Source organism: Cucumis melo, chromosome 1 (genome assembly GCF_025177605.1).
Source record: "Cucumis melo cultivar AY chromosome 1, USDA_Cmelo_AY_1.0, whole genome shotgun sequence".
Taxonomy (NCBI): domain Eukaryota; kingdom Viridiplantae; phylum Streptophyta; class Magnoliopsida; order Cucurbitales; family Cucurbitaceae; genus Cucumis; species Cucumis melo.
The window spans coordinates 33,195,492-33,216,793 of NC_066857.1; the positions used below are offsets into that span (position 1 = coordinate 33,195,492).

Here is a 21,302-nt window from a genome sequence, read left to right on the forward strand (position 1 = left end):
ATATATAAACTTTTGGTATGAAATTTTGTTAAGAAAATATTTTGAAACAAAGGTATAGTAAGCACAATATTTGTCTAAATTTAAAATGGGGATTACAACACTTAAATGGAAAGATTTTTTTACACACTGAATAACATTTTTTAGGGTTAATGATTAGGTGTATATCAATATTTTTAAAAGAAATGCAAACATAGCAAGAATCTATCAGTATCCGACTTTATTATTGATAGGCTTTTATAACAACTATGAGCATAAGAATCAAATTTCTAACGTCAAAAGAGTATGTCAATGCTCACTAATTGTACTCACTTTGACATTGTAAATTAAAGTTTACAATAAAAGTTGATACGTCGAGGTAAAAGAAGAATATTAACGAGAACGAGAAAAAAGTCAAATAGGAAAAGGCTACATTACTATCGGCCATAGACGTTGGGGTTCATAGTAAAGCTCTATTTTAGGTAAACACAAAATTACGAGAATGGAGATTCAAAGCAAAGAAAAGAATGGAGTTAGATCATAGTCATCATCACTAATATATCAATCCTCTTGATAGTGACAACTGATCCCTCAAATACGTATAAGCAAAGCAAAGAATAATACAAAAATATTGTCTCAAGCCAAAACCCAAAAGCCATCTCTATCAACAAACCACGTGGCAACACTGGAATTAGAATAAATTAGTGCAATGGGCTGCTAAATAATTTTCCATTCACATGCGAAGCAGATCACAGTTAGATACGAAAAATCAAGTTATTTAACTCGAGACTACGTTTAATCTTTTACTGTAGCAAGTTCTACAAGTAAAAGTTAGGAAGATATAAGGGATGAAATAAATAAATATTAGGAGAATCTGGTACTGTGACCTAGTCTTGTATTGCAAATGATGTAATATTGAAGAACAATTCTCAAAGATCGAAATAAAGAGTCAGTTTAATGAAGTGAAGTATGGTATTAAAGTTAAAAACAGAAAGAAATCTAAAAATTAACTTCTCAACTTATATATAAGAGAGGCACAAGTGACCCCATAAAACATTTGTAAATCAAAACTTTAGAACCCCGTTAAATGAGGGTGAATAACTATGGTTAAATAAAAACAATAAGATACAAACAAGTGAAGAACTCACCTCAACTAAAAGGCATACCTGGATCCAAAATTTCGTATGAGCTGAATATCTAACTTATAAAAGATGTCTGCATCTATCTTCATCCGCATATCTTCTACACAAATATATACCAAGTTTCAAGTTCTCTCAACATTTTATCAAAAAGTCTTTCGGTCATCAATTTTTTATTTTCTTTTCCTTGGCCCTTCCCAACTTCTTGATGAGACGTTTTTGGGGCAATTGTACTTCACAAAGCATTTGTGACCAAAGGTCTTCAAAGTGACTGTGATAACTCTTTTGGAACCAATCCAAGATTTCCGAATGGAGTTCGTATGGATTGTCCTTCCAAACCGCTCTCAATGTGGCACGACTGTTTATCTTCTTGGATTTCAATCTTGATAGAAGATTCCCCACTCTTTTTTGGCCTAATGCCTCTGGCCTTAAGATACTACCGGGACGAGCTGCCATGAACTCACGTACAGATGTTAAGCATGGCAACACCTTCCCTTTAAGCAGAGCACATGCAAACACTGCAACTCCCTGAGCGTTATCTTTAATTGGGACATTATGTAAAGGAAGCTCCCAAAGATGCGGGCCAAACGTAGGAGCAACCCATGAATACACTGTGTCATTTTGAGAGTCGTAATATGGTTTAGGATCTGTTAAAGGTGCTGAGAAAGCACACAAGGAACTAGCATATTTCACTAGCCAATCTGGTTGTACACTAGTCAATCCATGCATGTATGGTCGTTTTGTACGTAATAATTCATTGTACACCAAAAATTTTGGGGCTGAACGAGAAACAGATGACCCTCGATTGACGAACACATTTTCTTTTACCATGCAAGCTTGATACTTTCCAGCACGTTCTTTTCTGTCAGCTTCAACTGACTTGGAAATCTCTCTAATACGTTTGGCAACCCTATCTGGCCAACCTGCACAGATTGCTTGGCCAATTATCTCCTTCTCCTTCAATGAAAGAGGATGTTTATTGGATGGGACCCTCCACATAGCTTCTACATCCTCCAAAGCCCCATTAGTCCACGAAAAATCGGACTCAGCAATAGAAGAACGACTATGATTGAAAACAAGTTTTAATAGTTGCTTTCTCAACTTGGACATTTCTTGCATAGTTTTTAGATGTAATGTGTAGTTGTTGCAGAATGCCACAGGAGTTTCAGAAAGTTCAAAACATTGCAAAGCATAAGCTACAGTCAAAGCATCGCTACTATGATCCGAAAATTTTTCACGAGAGAGTTTACCAGCTTCTTTTAACTTCTTTTTCAACGACTTCTCCACTTTTTCTTCAGTTTTTGTGTCACCAAGTTCAAAAGACCTGTCGTTTTGTTCTAACTCATCCTTCATTTGACTTCCTTCAAACATCATTACAAAAGGATTAGACGTGCTCAAAGCTGCAGCTGATGCAACAGAGTATGCAAGAACGAGATTTGCTCGGTCATAATTTTTCAAATTTTTCATAATCTGAATAACTGTAAGTAGCATTCTAGAGTGGCGCGGACTCAAAGGATACTGAGCCATTGCCTTCCCCAAGGCTGTCAATCTTCCACCACTATCAAGGGCTTCAAGAGCCTTCAAGCAACTCTCAGCCTCAAGTACCGCTGATGTCTCAGGAGGAGTAGGAAATGGAAAATTGACCACCTAAAAGAATCAAGCACCTTAAGAGGATTAACCAACTCATGTAGTTAATAAAATAAGATATTCAACTTCTAGTGAAGATAAAAATATAGTGATTCAGAACAGATTACACATACCTTACTGATGCCCATTGATTTCATAAGAAGGACGACGCCATCGACTGGTATTTTAGCTATTTCAGCGAGAGAAAAGTCAGGGAGTGTATTACTAAAAACTGCAGAAGAATAGAGACGATAACAATGCCCCGGCCCTGTCCTTCCAGCTCTTCCAGCCCTTTGAGCAGCTGAAGCCTTACTAATCCATTGCACTTCATAATTTTCAATCCCATTGGAGGAGTTATAAGTTTTAACCTTTTCTCTACCAGTATCCACCACATATTTTATGCCTGGGATAGTCAAGGAAGTTTCAGCAACATTAGTAGCAACAACAACAAGCCGCTCTCCTTCCTTGACTTCTTCAAACACACGCAGTTGAGCTGCTGCAGGTAGCATGGCATAGAGAGGAAGAACATGCAATGCACCAACCGGAAAACCAAATTCCACATTTTCTTTCAACCTTGCACTAACACATTGTTTGCTTGATAAGTCCTCATCTGTAGTGTGATCAACCTGTCTTTTATCCAAGTCCAAAGCATTTTTTCTATCTAAGGCATCAAATGCAGCCTTGAGAGAAGACATACTTGCATCATCCATTATTACATCAGTAAGGTGGCCATCAGTCTCATCTGACATTGCATCTTCATTAAATTCCAACTCACTATCTGATCCTGAATTGTATGAAGCATCAGACACATCATCATTTATATCAAACTCGTCCTTATCAAAAGAGCTAAATCGATCTGTTTGTTCAATTGAAAATTCACGATCTTCAAATGCTTCATTAATTTCATTCATATCCAAATTTTGAATGGAATTCGTCTCAACAATGCCATTGTTATTTTCACCATTTCTTTCGGATGTTTTCTTCATCAGCTTCTTCGAGGCTTCTCGTAGCTTCTTGCATAAATTTTCAACTTCTCTCTGTCCAGTAACAAAGACAAGTATACCTCCAGGTGGAAGCTTTTTGTGAATCGCCAGAACCTTTTTATACGCTTGACCGATATAATCAACTATATCTGTTCTCTTCGAGAAATGTACAGTTACAGGAAATTGTCTAGTGGGAACTTCGATAATGGGAGGTGAAACATGAAACAACCTTCCCCCAGAAATGAAATCTTCCACTCGCAATGTAGCACTCATAAGCACCAACTTCAATGGAAAAATCATATCCTCGAGACTAATTTTTCCTCCTGAAAGTATAATTTGACGTTGCTTCATATGCAAATCCTGAATCGAATAATAAGAAAAGTAGATGAAGTTGGGGAAACAACAACAGTAATAATGAAAGAAATGAAAACAAGATTGGCTTGTACTAACAAATAATAAAGGTTAGGTTTTACCTGACGAAGTTTAACAACACGTGACAACATTCCAATTAATATGTCAGTGTTCATACTCCTCTCATGCGCCTCATCGAGAATTAGAACAGAGTAACGCTTCAATAAAAAATCATGCTGCAGCATAAAATATAACTTGCCTTCAATAGCCATTGCATTGATAAATCATTGTAGAAATTAATTCTAGTTCTAAAACGTAATGTTGATTGCAAATCAACTCACATTTGGAACCAATGGACTTGTCTCATAAAATATTCAAATACAATGGTAAAAACTAGACAATCCACTATGCTATGCTATGCTACGAAAATGTGACAGAAGGAGAAGCTTGTTAGTGGACCAAAACTACCATGTCAATAAATCGACACAAGACCAAATTTAATTGTAAAAATGACAACTGGCTCTATAATATTTAACAATGAAATCAAAATGAAGAAACGTAAAAGATTACTGCATGAGATGTTATTTAACCTACATTAGAGAAAAAAATCTCAAAAGGAGTACCTGAACTTCACGAAGTAAAATTCCATCAGTCATGAACTTGATTGAGCTACTATCTCCAATTTTCTTGTCATATCTTACTTGAAAGCCCACCTCTTTGCCTAGACGAACACCAAGCTCATACGCAACACGTTTAGCAGTGGCTAGAACAGCCACACGCCGAGGTTGAGTCACCCCAATGGCGCCTCTCTGATGACTAGATTGTGACGAACCAAAGCCAGCTTCATATAGAAACTGTGAGATTGTCACAAAAGGAAAATTTGTGAAAATTTAAGCTTGCAAGTAAAAATGACGAATTAAAACTTCTCTAAGAGAAAAGTCGGTAAAAATCAACCCTGAATGAGAAGTATAAAAAAACCTGAGGAACTTGAGTGGTTTTCCCACAACCAGTCTCTCCACATATTATAACTATGGGGTTCTCATTGATAGCTTCCATTATCTCCTGCTCCATCATGACAATCGGGAGATCTTTTCGTTTGTCTTCAACTTCACATGGCCTCGATACTGGCACCACAATTGGCTTAGACAAAAGCCTCATTTCTGGAAGCGGATTGGATGTTGTACAAATTTCTACCTTTGGTATTCCGTCCTCTTTATCCTTCAAACCATTTAGACCCACAATCAGTTCCTACCCAATAACAATCGGATGCATATAATTCAAGTGAGGTTCTACACTAACAACAAATGGCACATTATACCGTTATCTCAGGTCCTTTAAAGCCACCAACTGCGCACATAGTACCGGATAAATCTCTTTCATCTTCTAGTAAAGCTGCACCAGTCTTTTCGACTTCATCTGGCAAGGAAGAAAGGGCTTTTCCATCATTTGGGACTATGGTATCATCACCGAGATCTTTGAAAGAGTCCAGACCACATGTCACTTCTTTTTCTGCTACGAAAGGGTCATCCTCATCAGCATTAGCAGAAAGTTGATGGCACGGAGAAATATCAAGAGAGCCACAATGACTTTCATATTGAGATATATCAGAGGAAGTTCTATCCAACTGCTGGTCATTCCCTGGAACCTCTATTCCTACTTTAGAAAATTGTATATCTCTGCTACGTTTTTCCAATCTCGTTTCATCCTATATCCATTAATCACAGCAACTAACTTAGCAAAATAAAATCTTAAGAGAATTGAATAAAATATCCAAGTAGTTAATGATTCGATGTTACCAACCTTACCAATATTAACAGAAGATCGCAAAAGAAGAAATGCATCATCCGAAATCTTATATTTCCTGTATTTGGAGTGATTGCAATAGTACAAAATTTTACTATATTTTAAACATTAAAAAATTATAAAAAAAACGTTATCAAAGAAATCAGTGATAGAATACTCTAATGTCTCCAAGCTTTTCGACAATAGAAGTGACTTTTCCTTCTCCTCCTGCCCATATAATACCAAAATAATTCAGTCAAGTAAAAAAAGAAAAAAAAAATAAAGCTCAACCAGCATATGCTCCTACCTCCAACTTCATGATCTTTCTTTTTTGGGACTTGCTCAACTTTGGTTTTTTATTTAGCTGAATTCCTTTACATCCCTGTTCACATGAAAGTATTGATCCTCAAAATATTAATAACAAATGAAAAATGGCAATATTGTCACATTACCTTATTTGTGTTTTTTCTCTTCTTATCACTCTTTTTACTCCCATACAACATAACTTGATTGCTGCCACCACCATCCAAACTAGCAAATACAATGAAAATAAAGGCCTTTAAGTAAACTATAGATAGGAACCCATATTCAAATAATGCTAAAGAAGATATCATTAGTTTTCCTTCCGATATAAAAATTAGTAACAACTTATTTAAAATTATTAATATTTCTTCTACCTCCATGAACCTTTTCCACAATCTAGCTGATCATTGACAAGGTCTTCCATTTACTGCACTGCACTAAATGGCCAAACTTCAAATGATGGAAATAAGGTTTTATAAAAGAAATGTCATGGCCAAAGTTATATTAGCATACCAGCCTCATAAAAGGTAGTAGACACTAAAATGAAAATATCAACCAAAATAACTGATAAATAAGGTGAAAGCGAACAGTATATAGAATATTCCCTAGTAGTTAGGACAAAAATATGATATCCTCCTTCCTTTATCTCTCCTGCTCCAAAACTTTCCCATTGCCCTTAACCAAGAAATGAACTAAGCACTCTACTTCCTTCCGCCTCTAGCAAAATTCTAAAAGAAAGACATTTTAGCATCCAGTTCTGCCAACTTGTACCGTTCCTTTGAATCACACTCTAGATCAACCTTAAGAGCAATCGTTTCTTCCCTCTGGACAGAAGATAAAGCCCCTTTCTCCTCCAAACAGGACTCTTTCCACAATTGCAGCTTTGTTCATCCTAATAAAGCAAAACCCCAAAAATTCCAAATTCTTATGGCTACTTTGAGAGCCCTAATCTTCCTCAAAAAGTAAAGACCTGCCCACTTTTCTTCAACCCTAACACTTCACCAAGAAGCAAAAGAGGATTTGAAGGAAGGATGAGACAACCACATGCTTTCAAATCTAAACGTGCATAGTACCTACGGGCTGCGTCACCATCCCAAAATTCAAGATGAAGGCCCATAATTCCGAAGTATTTCTAGCTCAACTGTCTTATCTCCAAAAAACAACATTTACAAGCCACCCCTTAGTGAAAAGGATTCTACCTCGTCTACAGTATACCACCCTCTCTCTGCTACTAGAACAAGTAACCTTATCATATACCAAAGATTAATGATTACGTACACGTGGAAAAATTGTTTGCTATCAAAATACTAACTCAATCTCGGTGCCAATCTCCAAAAAACCATTCAACGACTTTTCCGAAAGCATGCTAGTCTCGTGATGTGAAAACTAAAGAAAATTATATTGGACAATTTTCCACTCAATACAACTACTTAGTTCGAGGCAATTTGAGTGTAACAGACATTAAAATCTTCATTTCAAAGGAATGCCAAACCAAATTAATGTGTCTTTCCACAAAAAAGCTAATGCCAAATTTAGCTGCTACATAATAAGCATGCGATCCAAAAACACATAAAGCAGCAAATCCAGATAGCCTATAGTATAAATCAAATTCTTTTAAATCATTCAAAACAGTCCACATACTTTTCATTTAGCAAAAGCAATTAAAAACATACAAAACAAGTATAACCAATTTCATATAAATCATCCTTCAAACATAGTCAAATATCAATCACCAAAACATAATTTTACCAAAATATAACGTAGAAATTAGTTCTTCCCAATTCAAAATTTCAATTCCTAGAGCAAACTACGATTTCCTAGAGGCCTTAAAAATAAAGACAGCATTTAGAGGTTAGATCTCTTTTTAAAGAGTGTTTGAAGGGATATTCTTATCCAAAATAGATTATAAGCCTTAATCGATGACTCCGAAATAGTTCAAGACTACAAACTAAGGCTTCCACAGGTTAGACTGGTCTAAGATACTTTAATCGAGCACGTTATTACCTGCTGAACCTTACCAAAAATGGCTACAATATTCGGTAGTTGGTGTTCAAAAGTGTCCGAACTTACAGCTGCGGTGGTAAATTAAACCAATTTGAGGCCAGTTGAAGTGTAGGTCGGTGCCGTAGCTCGCAGGATGAAGACGACGCTTGCAGAGCGTGATTGAGTTGGGCACCGTGAAGCAGGTAGCGTCGTAAAGAGGACCGCGCTCGCGGCAGCGGTTGTGCTGAGGAGACGGAGGCGCGTCGCACAGGTGAGTAGTATAGGGTGAGGGAAGGGAAGACGATGAAGGCTGAGGTTATTTTTCTTTTTAATATTTTCCCCTTATTTTCTCTGTCCTTTATATATAATAATTAAAAATTTAGCATATTTAAAGTATTATTTTTAAATATACAAAATTAAACCTTACTTACTTATATATTTACGATGGACACACATCTTTACCATACTTTACTATAATTATAAAAAAAAAAAAAAAAAAAAAAAAAAAAAAAAAAAATCTGTTTTATTTTTAAGGTTGAGTTTCTTATCGAATTTGTATGGAAAATATCAATAATAAAATAATTAATATAATCCTAAATCAAAATTTAGTGTTGTTTATATCTTGTTTTTCTTTTTAATTGAGCTATAGACACTGTTTTCACAATCAAATTTTGAAAACTAAAAACAATTCTTTTCAAGGACTGTTTTCGAATTTTGGCTAATAATTTAATATTGTATTCTACAAATATGTAAACCATTTTAAAATATGAAAAAGGACACATGCTTCATTTTAAAAAAGTAAAACTAAAATATGAGGGGTCTTTTCAAAAATATAAAAAAACGGCAAAATATTTAAAAATAATATATTTGGTAACGTGATTTGGTATCCGATTTTTTAGATTTTACCAATTTGTTACAGGATCGTTTAATTAATTTGGTTACATGATCGTTTAACATTTTTTTTTTCAAAATTTGGTATACGATCGTCAGATTTGGCTACACGACGATCGTTTAGATTTAACTTTTTTTTCCAAAATTTGATATAAACGAATTTTTTGAATATTTTTTATACTAAGTTTTTGTTAGCCTAATTTATTTAAATGTCTAACCAATTTTTTCAAAATTCTTACATAACATCATATTTGGTTACTAAAAAAAGAAAAGAAGAAAGACGATATAATTGAATGAAAAAAAGAAGAAGAAAGAAGAAAGAGGAAAGAAGAAGAAAGACATGCTAGCATTTAAAAAAGAAAAAGAAAAAAAAAAGACAAATAGATTTGGTTATCCAAATCTAAAAAAAAATAGAAGAAATCGCAGCTAAAGAAAAAAGTAGAGGGAAGAAGACTATTAGTACAAACAAAGACGATTAAAAAATTGCAAGGAGAAAAAAAAATATAGAAGGACAAACCTGAAATATTTAAAAAAATGACTAATTTTATCGGTTTTGTTACATGTACCGTAAATATTTCATTTGTTATATTTAGAAAAGTCTCCCAACATAAAAGGGTACTTGAAATTTAATACCAAAATCTTGTACAAACTAACATGTTATATATCTGGTTGAAGATGGGGAATACCTGCTTTCTTTACCATTAATTTTTTTTTGTTTATCCTATATGTATTTCTTCCTAGATTAGTGATCATTTAGCAAAAACAGAGTTATATCAAAGAAGATACGAGCAAAATAAAATTATCGATTATGTAACAAAAGGTGCATAATTGCTAACATCGAACACAATTGCAAAGTTCTCACTTCGCAATCTTTTTTTTCTTCATATCGAGGATACAGTTCTCTTATAGATCATTCATTTTTTCATGATATATCCATCCATACCTGTAAGCTGAACAAAAAAATTAAATGAGATTTCTTCAATGCTCGAAAAGTCAAATTTATATGCGTTTAAGGGCTTTCACACCATTTAAATTTAGCAATGTTTTTCTTTTATGTTATAGAACAATTTAAATATTTGTTGTGAAATTGGTAACGATTTAATACCTACCATGGAAAATCTTGAAATAGTTCTAGTTTTTCTTATCTAATCCTAACGAAAATCCACAATGTGAAATAGAAAAAATACCTTAATCAACACGCCATTAATTGGTTACATGCACGTGAGTAATCTTCCTCCAAACGATCATATCAAAATGATAGGTAAACAATCTTGATATTTTCGAATATGAGAAAGATGAAATAGCTTCAAAGAATTTTGTCGGGATGGATAAAATAGAAAATTTAAATAGAAGAATAAATTATTTAAAAATATAACAAAGAAAAATTGAAAGATAAGGGAGAAATTCTCCGGTAGCTAAATGGTTAATCACTAAATTATAAGTTAATTGCTTCTAAACAATATTCAAAATAGATTTAGAGAGAATATTAAGTGCTAAACATTTGATGTGGTGAAGTGAATTAAGGACGAGACCCGGAGCCGAGCCCCAATTCCTCAGCTCCCATCGTCTTCATTAATGATCTTCTTAGATCCTCCAAGCTCTTCTTCCTCTTCTTCTTTCTCCCCTGTCGATTCAATCCCACTCATTGCAAAATCCAACTCGAAATCGCAGAATCCAAACAAATATGAACTCATCGATCTTTCTTTACTTTACCTGCCGTGTTGCGCTCTTCATCATCGATACCATTTCGATCATGAAATCGCAGAATCCCTGTTCCTCAAATCAAACAATCACAGATCAGTTTTGTAGATTAATTGCAAACCCAAAAAAAAGTGTTTTGAAACAGAGTGACTTACTTCGTCATCATCGTCTGTTAGAAATGAAATCAATCCGGCGTCGTATATGCTTCTTTTTCCTTTGTTTGATAGAACTGGAAGGAACAACAACAAACGATCCCAAGTGTAAACAAACATATATTAAATTTGATCATAAAATTATATTAATTAAGTTAAGTTATTAAGTTAGAAGTTGGGGGAATTATATATTTTAAACCTGAATAAGCTTGTCGAATTTGCTGAAACCGAGTTTTGGATTCAGCGGCCATTTCTGGGTCTTTGATCCATCTATCGGGATGCCATTTCTACAAAGAATAATCAAAGAAATGAAAATGTGTAGGTATTCCAAAAATGTAGGGTATGTAAAGAAGCAAACTACATACCATGGCTAGTTTACGGTAAGCTGATCGGATTTCATTGGCTGAAGCTTCCTTACAGAGTCCAAGAACAGAATAGTAACAACAACCACTACCGGACATTTTTTTGGCCGGCAAAAGCATTGAGGGTTTGCATGGATGGGACGTGGGTTTAAAACAGATCGAGGAAGAAGACGAAGAAGGTTCGAGAGAGGACTCCTTGTGAACGTGAACCAGGTGAAGGGATATGTGGTTGCAAATTGGTTTTCAACTTCAAAAACTACAAATAAAGATTCAGTATATGTGTTGTTTGTGATCGGTTTTCCCTTTGCTTGGGATTGTTAACTTATGGCCACATAATATGAGTAAAAAAATAAATGTTACATAAAAGCATTTGTAAAGGACTTAAAATGCAAGTTTTTTAGATAGTTTCAATTTTATTTGATAAATAGTTTAAAATCTGAATTGTCCTTTGTTGATTTTGTAATTTGATTTGAAGGTGTTAATCTTCCTGCACATTCAAGCTTTACAAGATACCATGCCTTTCCAGAGATAAGTAAAGCTCAAAAGAATACCAACACTATCATAAACTCAATTCATCAAGTCACAATTCAAACAATTTCCAAACAAAAAGATGGTATATCTAATAGAAATAACTAGAAAACAGTGTGTCTAATTATCGACATTTTCTTCGTCATCGTCATGGTGTAAAGAAGGAAAAACGCTCCTCACCAGAAAGGATACTTGATAACATTGAAACTTTACCGAGGCAAGAATGTGTTGAGTTGCTGCTACAAACTACTGGGGGTCAATTAGTGTACCCAAAGAATAGTGAATGAGTCGACTCGATTAGTTTGTTCAATGTTGAGCAAATGTTATTTGTCTTCATAATGTGTGTGGATGTGGATCGGGAGGAAATAAGTTGACAAGAAATCGGTGAATCATTTCAAAGCTCGTAAATGTGATGACAGCAGCAGGCGTTGTCCTGAGAAGGTTGGTTGCACACCCTCGATAGAAACCAGGGAGACCATCTTGCTGAAATACTTTCTTTACGCAATCAGCTACGCCTGAATAACGCTTTTCGGAGTGAAACCCCTGTTCCTGAAGCCTGGATCTTACAACCTGCAAGAGGGGAGTGCAATGACATGAATTTTTCTGCACAAGACAGTTGGATCTTGAATTTATGTACCGAGTTTATCTTTTAATGAGACGGAAATGTTATAAATAACCAAACCCTAAGTAGTGACCTACTTTTAGAATGTCAAGGTATTTTAACTCAACAATGATCATAAGACCAAACAGAAATTTGAAAAAACTCTACTTCCTGATGTTTTCTCTTTCAAGACAAAAGCTTAATTCAGATGATAGAATATCCCCCAATATAGGATGAGTCACAGTGCATTTAAAGGTTTGCGAATTAAAAATCCTACCTCATGTGGATAGGTCAACGTGGAAGCAAATATCTTGGAGACAGATGAGGCAACCGCAACATCACGTGCAGTGAGTTTGTCCGTTGTCGTATTGTCTGTAATAACATAATAAGTTAATGCTAATTCTTTTCCTGAATGGATTTATAGGGAAGACATCAACGAATGGGTTATTATCAAACAGTTACCTCTACTAGCCAAATAACTTTTAATTTTTTCATATGTTGGAAACTGAATTGCAACGTGACTTACACCGGCCAAAGCAGGCACAAGACCACTGCAGAACACGGTATCGAATGTTAGAGTTGAGTAAAATATCCTTATAATGCTCTTCTCCATATAAAATACATTGATGAGAATAGCAACATAATAATAAAGAGCAAACCTGTACAATCCACGAATGCCTTCTTCAGATGCTATTCTCTTTAAGGCAGACACTGTATTTCTATATGGTAGCACACCAGATTTCATTCCCTGTGTCTGAAGAATAAAAGAGAAAGTTTAGATTACTCCAAGTTTACAGTCTGTATTCTCGTATCTGAACAAGTTAGTTTCTATCAGATGAACCAGATTCGTCTAAAACAACCAATAAAAGCAAAAACATTAAATACAATTGTCTAAATGTCATGGTAAAATATAAAATTTGAGGATAACTCTTTGTCAAATCAAAGCTCAAAGTAGAGAGTTACAAGGACGCTCTCCAATCATAAAAGATCAGAGAACGGGACAAACTCAACTGTTAGGATTTCTCACACAACTACCAGCAACTTCATGCTGGATTCTTTCTTATAATTCCCCTCAAGATATGATAATACAGAAGCCACATCCTCTACGATGATAATTGATAATAAATAAAAAATAAAACAACTGAATAATACGTTTATTGTTGAAACATAATGGAAAAATTGTACAATCAGTGGGGCCTTTTTGTTGAGAGGTGGGGGACCAAGTTAAAAGTTAAAAACACATTTTCAGTGTCCCCTCTCATCCCACAAAAAAAAAATCATGTTGTGGTCCTTGTACTTGCAAAATCCATAAGCAATCTAACCATACTAGATTTGTAGAAGCATTAGTTAGTATGCATACTACATTTTAAAGCAAGCCAGCAGTGGGAGAGATGTTTAATAACTTTGCCTGGCTAGGTACAAACCGGAAAATCAACATCATTGATGAAAACAAGAAGAAAGTTACATGGATATCAATCCACAACGATGGATCCCATGCAACAATCCACAAAAGAGAAACAGCAGTTAGGCAATTACTAGATTTGTTTGTGAATACGCCTTTCAAGCCTTTGGATGTCTTTTGATTCTTCCAAGATACAACAAGCACTCCCTCAGGCCACATGTTCAATGGGCAAGGATTGGACTCTCCTGATCGGTTTCACTTTTTTTTAGAACAATACTATCCTTTGCTAGGAGAAAGGATTGAGGTAGGGAAATTTGCAAGATTTGAGTATGCTCTTTCAGGTTTTTCAATGGGCTACCGGCCTAAGGCTTATTAAATAGATTTTAACACATATAACAAGAAAGTAGGTGTAAAGGAGTTTGGATGAAGTTCCAGATACGCCCTCTCATAGATGAGATAAAATAAATTAATTAAAAAAACCGTGAGCTATTCCTCAAGAGAAGAGGAAAATTAAGAAAATAAGCTTGAAATCCTTACCTGAAGCCTGGTCTTGACTACCCATAGAGGATTGGTTGCAATAGTTGTAGCAGCCCCAGCACCAGAAGCAGCCATCATATTAGCACCTATTGAAAGCTGACAATGTTCGTCTGCATAAATGCCATGAGAATGTCCATAAAAAAAATGCATAAAGTCGTACATTGGGAAAAAAATAGAAAAAAGAAAAGAACAATCAAACTAACCATCAGAGCCAAGAAAGGTTTTAAGCTGCCCATATATTGTGAAATAAACCTGCCACAAGCAGATATTGTGTCATACGAAAGAAAAATAACTACTACTATTCTTTAACAAGTGAAAACAAACCAAATTATACACAAATCAAACACTGAGGTAAAGCTTGTTTCAAGGTTTACAACATCGTAAGGGAGTTACACAAGCCCAGTAAATAGCATTGAGGTAGCTAATATTGCTTCACAACCAAATTTATGAGATTCAAGTACACAAAGACAAACCGGAATTGGAACTAATAAAATATTCTGGTTTAAAAACATGACAAGGGACTTACAGCCCAGTTAGGCAGTAATGCAAGCACCGTAGGTGCAAGACCTCTATACATTCCACGTACCCCCTCCTTATGAAAAATTTGTTGCAGACTGCCAACTATAAGACTCCCTGAATGGATAAAACAGAAAAAGAAAACATCAGATATAATTAAAGCACTTCAATTGTAATACAAACCCTCCAACCAACCTACAATGGCTAAGACAATAATGCAATTCACTTTCTCAATGTGCATAGATAGGGGCAAATAGAAGCAAAACGCCCTATTGTTTCATATCAGTAAACAAAAAGAAAGGCCTTACCTTTACCGATGTTTGGCAGTCCATGAACCTGAAATCTAGTCTTGATAACATCCAAAGGGCACACAAACGTAGCAGCAAGAACACCTGCAACATAATTCCATAATACATTTAAAAAAGAAAAAACTTCTCGAGTCAATCGAGATACAGAAATGAAATCCCTAACCACCACCCCTTATTTTCTCAATCGTCCGAACAAGCGCAAGAAATGGTATTGAAATCCCATTTTATTTCATCTTTCAGTTTGAAATCCCAGAAAATTTACACAAAAGGGAGAAGGACATGGAATTACCAGCAGCAGCACCAGCTCCAGCATTACAGAGAAGACCCCTTGGAGTAGGGGCATGAGAATCGGAAGACATGGTATTGAATCAAATACCCAGATGAAAAAACAGTGAATTGAGCGCAAGAATGAGGAAAAGAAGAAGAACCCTCTTTCGAGAGGCAGATCTCGGAAAACCAGAGTCGCATGGCCAGAACAAAAAGAGAGGAAAGTGAAGCCGATTAATAGAGAGACTGTTTATAATCCCTTAAGAAGAAGGAAAGAAATCGGAAACCGAGAAATAGGAATGGATTGAGAGATGGGGTAAGTTGAATCCTATACGAAACTGAGGGATATTCATGTGTGGATCAGGAATTGCGAGAACAAAAATAAAATAAAATAAAAATAGAATAATAAAAGAGAAATTTATGGGCCCTTTGGTTTCTTCGTCCTCGCCGGTCGTCGTGGTGGAGCCGAAAACACCTCGCCCCGCAGCGGCCCGACGAGACGTTTCGCCGCAAATGGATCCTAAAAATCAAATCCGATCTTAATAATAATTAATAATAAAATTCAATTCCACTTTGATTTCAATTACTTTTTGCCTCCTAAAGCCGCCCCCTCCCCAACCACTTCTATTCAATTATAATTTATTTCATTGTAAAAAAACACAATACTATTTTCAAATATAACAAACTTTCCTAAATATTTATAAAAATTTGGTCATTATAATATGATTTTTATAACATTTAATTCATATAATTGTATGTGTATACTGTGTAAATTGAATCTCAATTTGTGAGAGGTACTACTTTGAATTATTAAGATGAAAATACAAGAAGTTAATTTGAATGAAAAACGTTTAGTTGTATCTCGACAACACATTAATCTTATTAGATTGTTTAATTCTAAAAATGGAGAAATATATAAGTACATAGAAAAAAATAGATAAATGTTAATTCTAAAAAACATTACGCCTTTTGGTTTGGTTGTAGCTAAGTATATGTCATGTGTGAAATCTTCCCTGCCCAAGTTTATGTATATCAACATCCACATGTAAAATTTGGTATGTATTGATGAATTTTGAAACTTTAGGATTTTTATGGTTGGAAGGACTATGTTTTTTTTGGTACAACAATAAAATATGTATTTTTGTCCATATCGTTTATTATCCATATAAAATGCAACATAAACCCTTGTGTGAGTTGAAAAAGGTACACAACGACCATTAGTTGGTGTTCTCTTTTTTTCGTGGTAGGGCCTCGTGGTTGTCCAAACCAATTACTTTATGTGGTTCCCATTCATTTTGCAAGCTTCTTTTATTGGACTCTTTCACTCACTGTGGACCATTAATTTTCTATTTATTAAAATATCATTTTAGTTCTCATACGTTCAAATGTTTAAATTAAGAGATTTCAGTATCAATGATTTTATTTCAACAAGTGTGATGTGAAATGATCCAATTCTAAAAACATTATTGAAAACTAATACATTCTACTTTTGTTATGAAGTAATTCATCGTCTTATATGTATTATTGTATTAAGAGTGATTTTACCTATCGTAAATCGGTTAAGCGCCCTAACACATGAAAATAATGCAACTAACAAAAAGAAAAACTTATATTATCTACTTCGAAGTCAGAAATTCTCACTTCCAAACATTAAAAAAAAAAAAAAAAAACGATTTTTGACCCCAGAAAAGAAACAAAAACAATTGGCCACTGCACAATTCTAACCACAAAAATTCTATTATTTTGTAAAAAGTCATTCGTTGTGTACACTTCCAGGTTTAAGCTCAAATCTAATAATATAACGCAAAATTGCTCTTATTTCATGACATCAAAAAAATTTCCTATAAAATCCTCGATCTACAAAAACAAAAGTAACTAAGTATATAAATAAGAAGCTACCCCTGGGGGCGAAGTTTTCGTATCAACCACTTTCGTCGTAATTTGACATCCAATGCGATAAATGTTTTTGCCTTCCTTTCATCCTCAAGGAGATCACAAGCATCCAAAACAAGATCTTCATCCATGTTTGGCAATGCTTGGATAGCTTCAATCACTGTCTCAATGGAGAAGGAACTCGAGTTATCATCATTCTTCTTTTTGTCCGACAAGGAAGAAACAACGCTCACCATCTCTCGTAGGGTGCTTGCCATGCTTTCATCTTCACCTCTTAGCTTCTTATTGTAATCGAAACTCGACATGCTTTCTAATTCCCTCTTATTCTTTGAACCCAAATGGGTTGATTCCTTCACGCTCGCCTGCTCTTCAACTGAAACCGGTGAAACAGGAGATTGGAAACCATTTGAAAGTTTTTCGTCCTCCGCGTCATGGTGCTGCTCTATGCCTTGTCCTGATAAGCAGTCTCTTCCGCCGTAACTAGGATCACAGATCACACACAGGTCCTTATAGTATGGCACTGGACGCGTCATGAATTGCCGAGCATCTGTATGTCCCTACCATTAAGCAACAAAAGTAATTAGAACTTTGTCACCATGAAATACTGAATTTAGGACAACTTTGTAGTCAAGACTTTACAAATATTTCTTCTATAACCATAGTTCAAGACAAAATATTGATGTTGATTGTTTTGTTAAAACTAATATAACTAATATGATTACCTCCATACCTTACAACGTTTCATTGTTTTTGTTCAAATTTAATCTGCAAAATGCTTAGTATGCTCAAGCGCAGCTAAAATGTTTACGTGCAAATCTAATGATAGCTTTTGAAAAATTTGATACTCACTAACAGGACAGGAATAGGCAAACAAGAAAGAGAATAATTGAGCTAAAGTGTGCTATGTAGTTTGCATACCTTGATATAGTCTTGCCAAACGTAATCATCAGCAGTAATCATTTGGCGTGTTTCATCCCAGAGAAACCCGTCCAAGTCTAATAGATTATTTATCACATTATACTGCCGTCTTAAAGTTTTGTACCTATTCTTCAATACATCCACATCATAATTGAAACCAAAATTAGTATTGAATGATGCAATCATATCAGCCCATGATTGTTTGCGAAAAACTCCATCTATTTGATTGCCTTTCTGCACTTGCTCCAGCATTAGGTCTATGAAGAACCTATCCATTGGAGGCTGCCAGTATGTTCGGGAACGACAAAGAGGAGTGGTTGCTGTTATATTTGAACCATGTTGTGGTATCTCATCAATAACATTCCCAGGTAAAGAGATTTTATAGTCTTCACCAATCATAATTTCCTGAAGTGACTCAACATCTCCTTCACTAGCAGTTCCCAGTGGCTTCGTATACATTGCATCATTCTCACCTGAATGAGATGACTCCTGTAAACAAACCCCTGATAACCCATGATCAACAAGTATAACGACAAGACTTCTACTTTTTCAAAAAAATAAATAAATAAATAAATAAATTCAGATAAGTAGGTGTTATATAAGTTTCAAGGAAAAGATCGTTACCTTTTTGTTCAACCATTGCATTTCCGTATATTATACACAGATCATTGTAATATGGGATGCTCTTAATTCTAAAAGATCCTGCTTCGGGGTGTGCCTGTGAACATGATATATAAATTCTTCGAACATTAAGTAACGAAGAAGAAAACAAAGTAAATAACGAGGGATGCTTTCTACAGATTTAATGAACGTATAAGAACCTTGACATATTCATCCCAGACATTATTATCAGCAGTCACCATTTGTCGAACTTCGTCCCAGATAAAACCCCTCTGATCAAGGAGATTCTTCACAGCTTTGTACAAATTTCGAAGTGTTTTATGCCGATTCTTTAAAACATCCTTTTCATACTCAAATCTGAACTTTGCATTGAACAGTGAGATCATGTTTTTCCACGCTCGTTTGCTGAACAAGTGATCATCAAATTTGTTCCCTTTGTTAACTTGTTCTAGCATAAGGTCAATGAAATATCGATCCATTTCAGGCGTCCAAACTGTTCTCAACCGATCATTACTATTTCGAGTCCGTACACCCATACTGCAATCATTTTAGCAAGGAATCAGTGTAATGTACATAACTCAAGCACACGATCTATTTGCAATTACAACTACTCACATTCAGTTATCCAGATATTATTTTTAAGCATATTTTACCACTACAATAGGAGTAGTTCTAAATAACTTAATAGTAACAATAACAAGTGGTTTCTGGCTAAAAGTACGTCTATGAATGCTTTGTTGGTCATTGGCAAAACTGTTTTTGATTATGCCCAAAACACTCCCAAACACAGCAAAAATAGTAACAGTAAAGAATACCAGCATACTTCACATAAATTCCTCAAAATAATTGAAATCTCCTTCCAACACAGAGGAAATCAGTAAAGCCAGATCCTTCATCCTCCTCTCGAAATAAAAAGAAACCCAAGAGAAAACAAAGTAATAGAACCAAAGAAAACTAATTTCAGGGGAAATAGAAAAGAAGTTATAAGCCAACAAGTTTAAGCAACCCCACAAGGACAAAGAGCTCCATGGAAGAACAAAGCAAGTGTTTAAAGAATGAAAGGCCACATCCCAATACCGAACAGAAAGGAGAAAAGAAAACTAAACTAAATCAACGAGCACTAAAGAACCCAATTGAGTTGAATCCATTCCAAGACAGGGAGATTTCTTTAGAGAACGAATTGAAACGCACCTTCAGAGTGAGAGCAGATGACGATGGAGCTCCCGGGAGTAGGGGAGAGGAATGGGGATTTTGGGATGGGATTTTCCTGGATAAGCCGAAGAGAAACCGTGTGGGATTTTGCAATAACCCTAACCGGAGTAAGATTTGAACCCGGATTAAGAATGTAAACCGGGATAGGGTAGTTCTCGTATCATCCCCACTAGATTTTCCATAGCTCCTATTTATTTTAGAAGATTTTTAGAATTTCAAACAAAAAATTGAATTAATATATCACTCAAAAGTTTTGATTTTTCTTTGTCCAAAATTAAAAAAAAAAAAATTCTAAAATTTTAGGATAATATTGCAACTATGGAAAGTGTATAAAAACTTTTGAAACAAGTTAAATTTTTTTAACTTAAAAATACGTTTATCAATAAATTAAATTAGGTTGTAAAAGATAATGGTGCATTTTATGCACGAGGTCTTTTTTTACTGTGTTGGGATTTTTCTCAAACACGCACCATTCCATCCTCTAACTAAAGATTCATTTAATCTACCAGGTCGGGCCTGGGGATCCGTCCAAACAAGTCGAATAATCTTGAAATACACGGAGGATGAGGGAAATAGTGGAGACTATTTTGTCCTTTTTGAAAAAACTGTGTAAATAGCAAATTTATGAATAGAAAAAAAATAGCAAATTACTAAATTATTCCTTTACAGATGACAATTTTTCATAAAAAAATCAAACAAAATATCACGTATCACGAATGGATTCATAAACACTCAATGATTCTTAACTAAATAAAAAAAAAAATAGTATATTGTTCCAACAATCTTTAAATATGGCATTAATTTCAAGATCTCCTAATAATTTAATACATATTACAAATTAATAATAATATAATCGTCAATTTGAATTCAAATTCCTTAAAATAATTTAAAAGATTACATTTTTTTATTTTTATTTTTTGAATTCTTGATGAAAAATATACATAAAAATGCATAATACATATTTGATATTCTTACATTATTTTATGCCAAATACAATGGATAATTCCTTAATTTTAATATCTTTATTTTTAAAATTATTTATGAAAAAACGTGCATATATATATTAATCGGACCTTCCAAAGGATATATATATATATATATAGTAAAATTAGTTTTAATTCAAAATTTTGACAATATTTTAAAATACATATTATACATTAACAATATTTATTTATTAAAAAAAAGTGAGGAATATTTGTCCATAGCAAATGGGATAGGGGTGAGGATGGAGAGAGGATAGATAGTGCTCT

General features: G+C 34.5%; 4 protein-coding genes across 20 annotated transcripts; all 4 read right to left on the reverse strand.

Moving 5' to 3' along the window:
- Positions 1-976: 976 nt before the first annotated feature.
- Positions 977-8,484, reverse strand: LOC103492788 (ATP-dependent RNA helicase DEAH13). 12 transcript variants are annotated; one of them, XM_051087464.1, is made up of 13 exons: positions 8,231-8,484; positions 6,535-6,592; positions 6,310-6,388; positions 6,165-6,239; positions 6,036-6,085; positions 5,876-5,936; positions 5,567-5,780; positions 5,394-5,491; positions 5,054-5,293; positions 4,699-4,929; positions 4,198-4,311; positions 2,876-4,084; positions 977-2,762 (listed from the first exon to the last, which is right to left on the reverse strand). In XM_051087464.1, exons 2-13 carry the CDS (start codon positions 6,582-6,584, stop codon positions 1,281-1,283), a joined length of 3,903 nt encoding a protein of 1,300 aa, XP_050943421.1. In that variant the 5' UTR covers positions 6,585-6,592; positions 8,231-8,484; the 3' UTR covers positions 977-1,280. The 12 variants fall into 12 exon arrangements, with proteins under 12 accessions (XP_050943421.1, XP_050943406.1, XP_050943419.1 ...); XM_051087449.1 differs by having other exon boundaries at positions 5,543-5,780; XM_051087462.1 differs by having other exon boundaries at positions 5,543-5,780; positions 6,535-6,597.
- A 1,935-nt stretch (positions 8,485-10,419) lies between these two features.
- LOC103492786 (uncharacterized) lies at positions 10,420-11,644 on the reverse strand. Its single transcript, XM_008453304.3, has 5 exons — positions 11,253-11,644; positions 11,087-11,174; positions 10,891-10,964; positions 10,748-10,804; positions 10,420-10,658 (listed from the first exon to the last, which is right to left on the reverse strand). The coding sequence occupies exons 1-5, from the start codon at positions 11,367-11,369 to the stop codon at positions 10,554-10,556; spliced, it is 441 nt and encodes a 146-aa protein (XP_008451526.2). The 5' UTR covers positions 11,370-11,644; the 3' UTR covers positions 10,420-10,553.
- A 140-nt stretch (positions 11,645-11,784) lies between these two features.
- LOC103492787 (nicotinamide adenine dinucleotide transporter 1, chloroplastic) lies at positions 11,785-16,517 on the reverse strand. Of its 3 annotated transcripts, XM_051087481.1 has the most exons (10): positions 16,373-16,517; positions 15,431-15,928; positions 15,142-15,225; positions 14,844-14,950; positions 14,521-14,569; positions 14,318-14,427; positions 13,038-13,132; positions 12,841-12,929; positions 12,656-12,750; positions 11,785-12,347 (listed from the first exon to the last, which is right to left on the reverse strand). In XM_051087481.1, the coding sequence occupies exons 2-10, from the start codon at positions 15,498-15,500 to the stop codon at positions 12,111-12,113; spliced, it is 936 nt and encodes a 311-aa protein (XP_050943438.1). In that variant the 5' UTR covers positions 15,501-15,928; positions 16,373-16,517; the 3' UTR covers positions 11,785-12,110. The 3 variants fall into 3 exon arrangements, with proteins under 3 accessions (XP_050943438.1, XP_008451527.2, XP_050943440.1); XM_008453305.3 differs by lacking the exon at positions 16,373-16,517 and having other exon boundaries at positions 15,431-16,041; XM_051087483.1 differs by lacking the exon at positions 16,373-16,517 and having other exon boundaries at positions 14,318-14,403; positions 15,431-15,912.
- A 602-nt stretch (positions 16,518-17,119) lies between these two features.
- Positions 17,120-20,209, reverse strand: LOC103492784 (L10-interacting MYB domain-containing protein). Of its 4 annotated transcripts, none has more exons than XM_008453301.3 (5): positions 20,032-20,209; positions 19,041-19,377; positions 18,844-18,937; positions 18,220-18,722; positions 17,120-17,858 (listed from the first exon to the last, which is right to left on the reverse strand). In XM_008453301.3, the coding sequence occupies exons 2-5, from the start codon at positions 19,374-19,376 to the stop codon at positions 17,304-17,306; spliced, it is 1,488 nt and encodes a 495-aa protein (XP_008451523.2). In that variant the 5' UTR covers position 19,377; positions 20,032-20,209; the 3' UTR covers positions 17,120-17,303. The 4 variants fall into 4 exon arrangements, with proteins under 4 accessions (XP_008451523.2, XP_008451525.2, XP_008451524.2 ...); XM_008453303.3 differs by lacking the exon at positions 20,032-20,209 and adding an exon at positions 19,947-20,024; XM_008453302.3 differs by lacking the exon at positions 20,032-20,209 and adding an exon at positions 19,664-19,894.
- Positions 20,210-21,302: the final 1,093 nt, after the last annotated feature.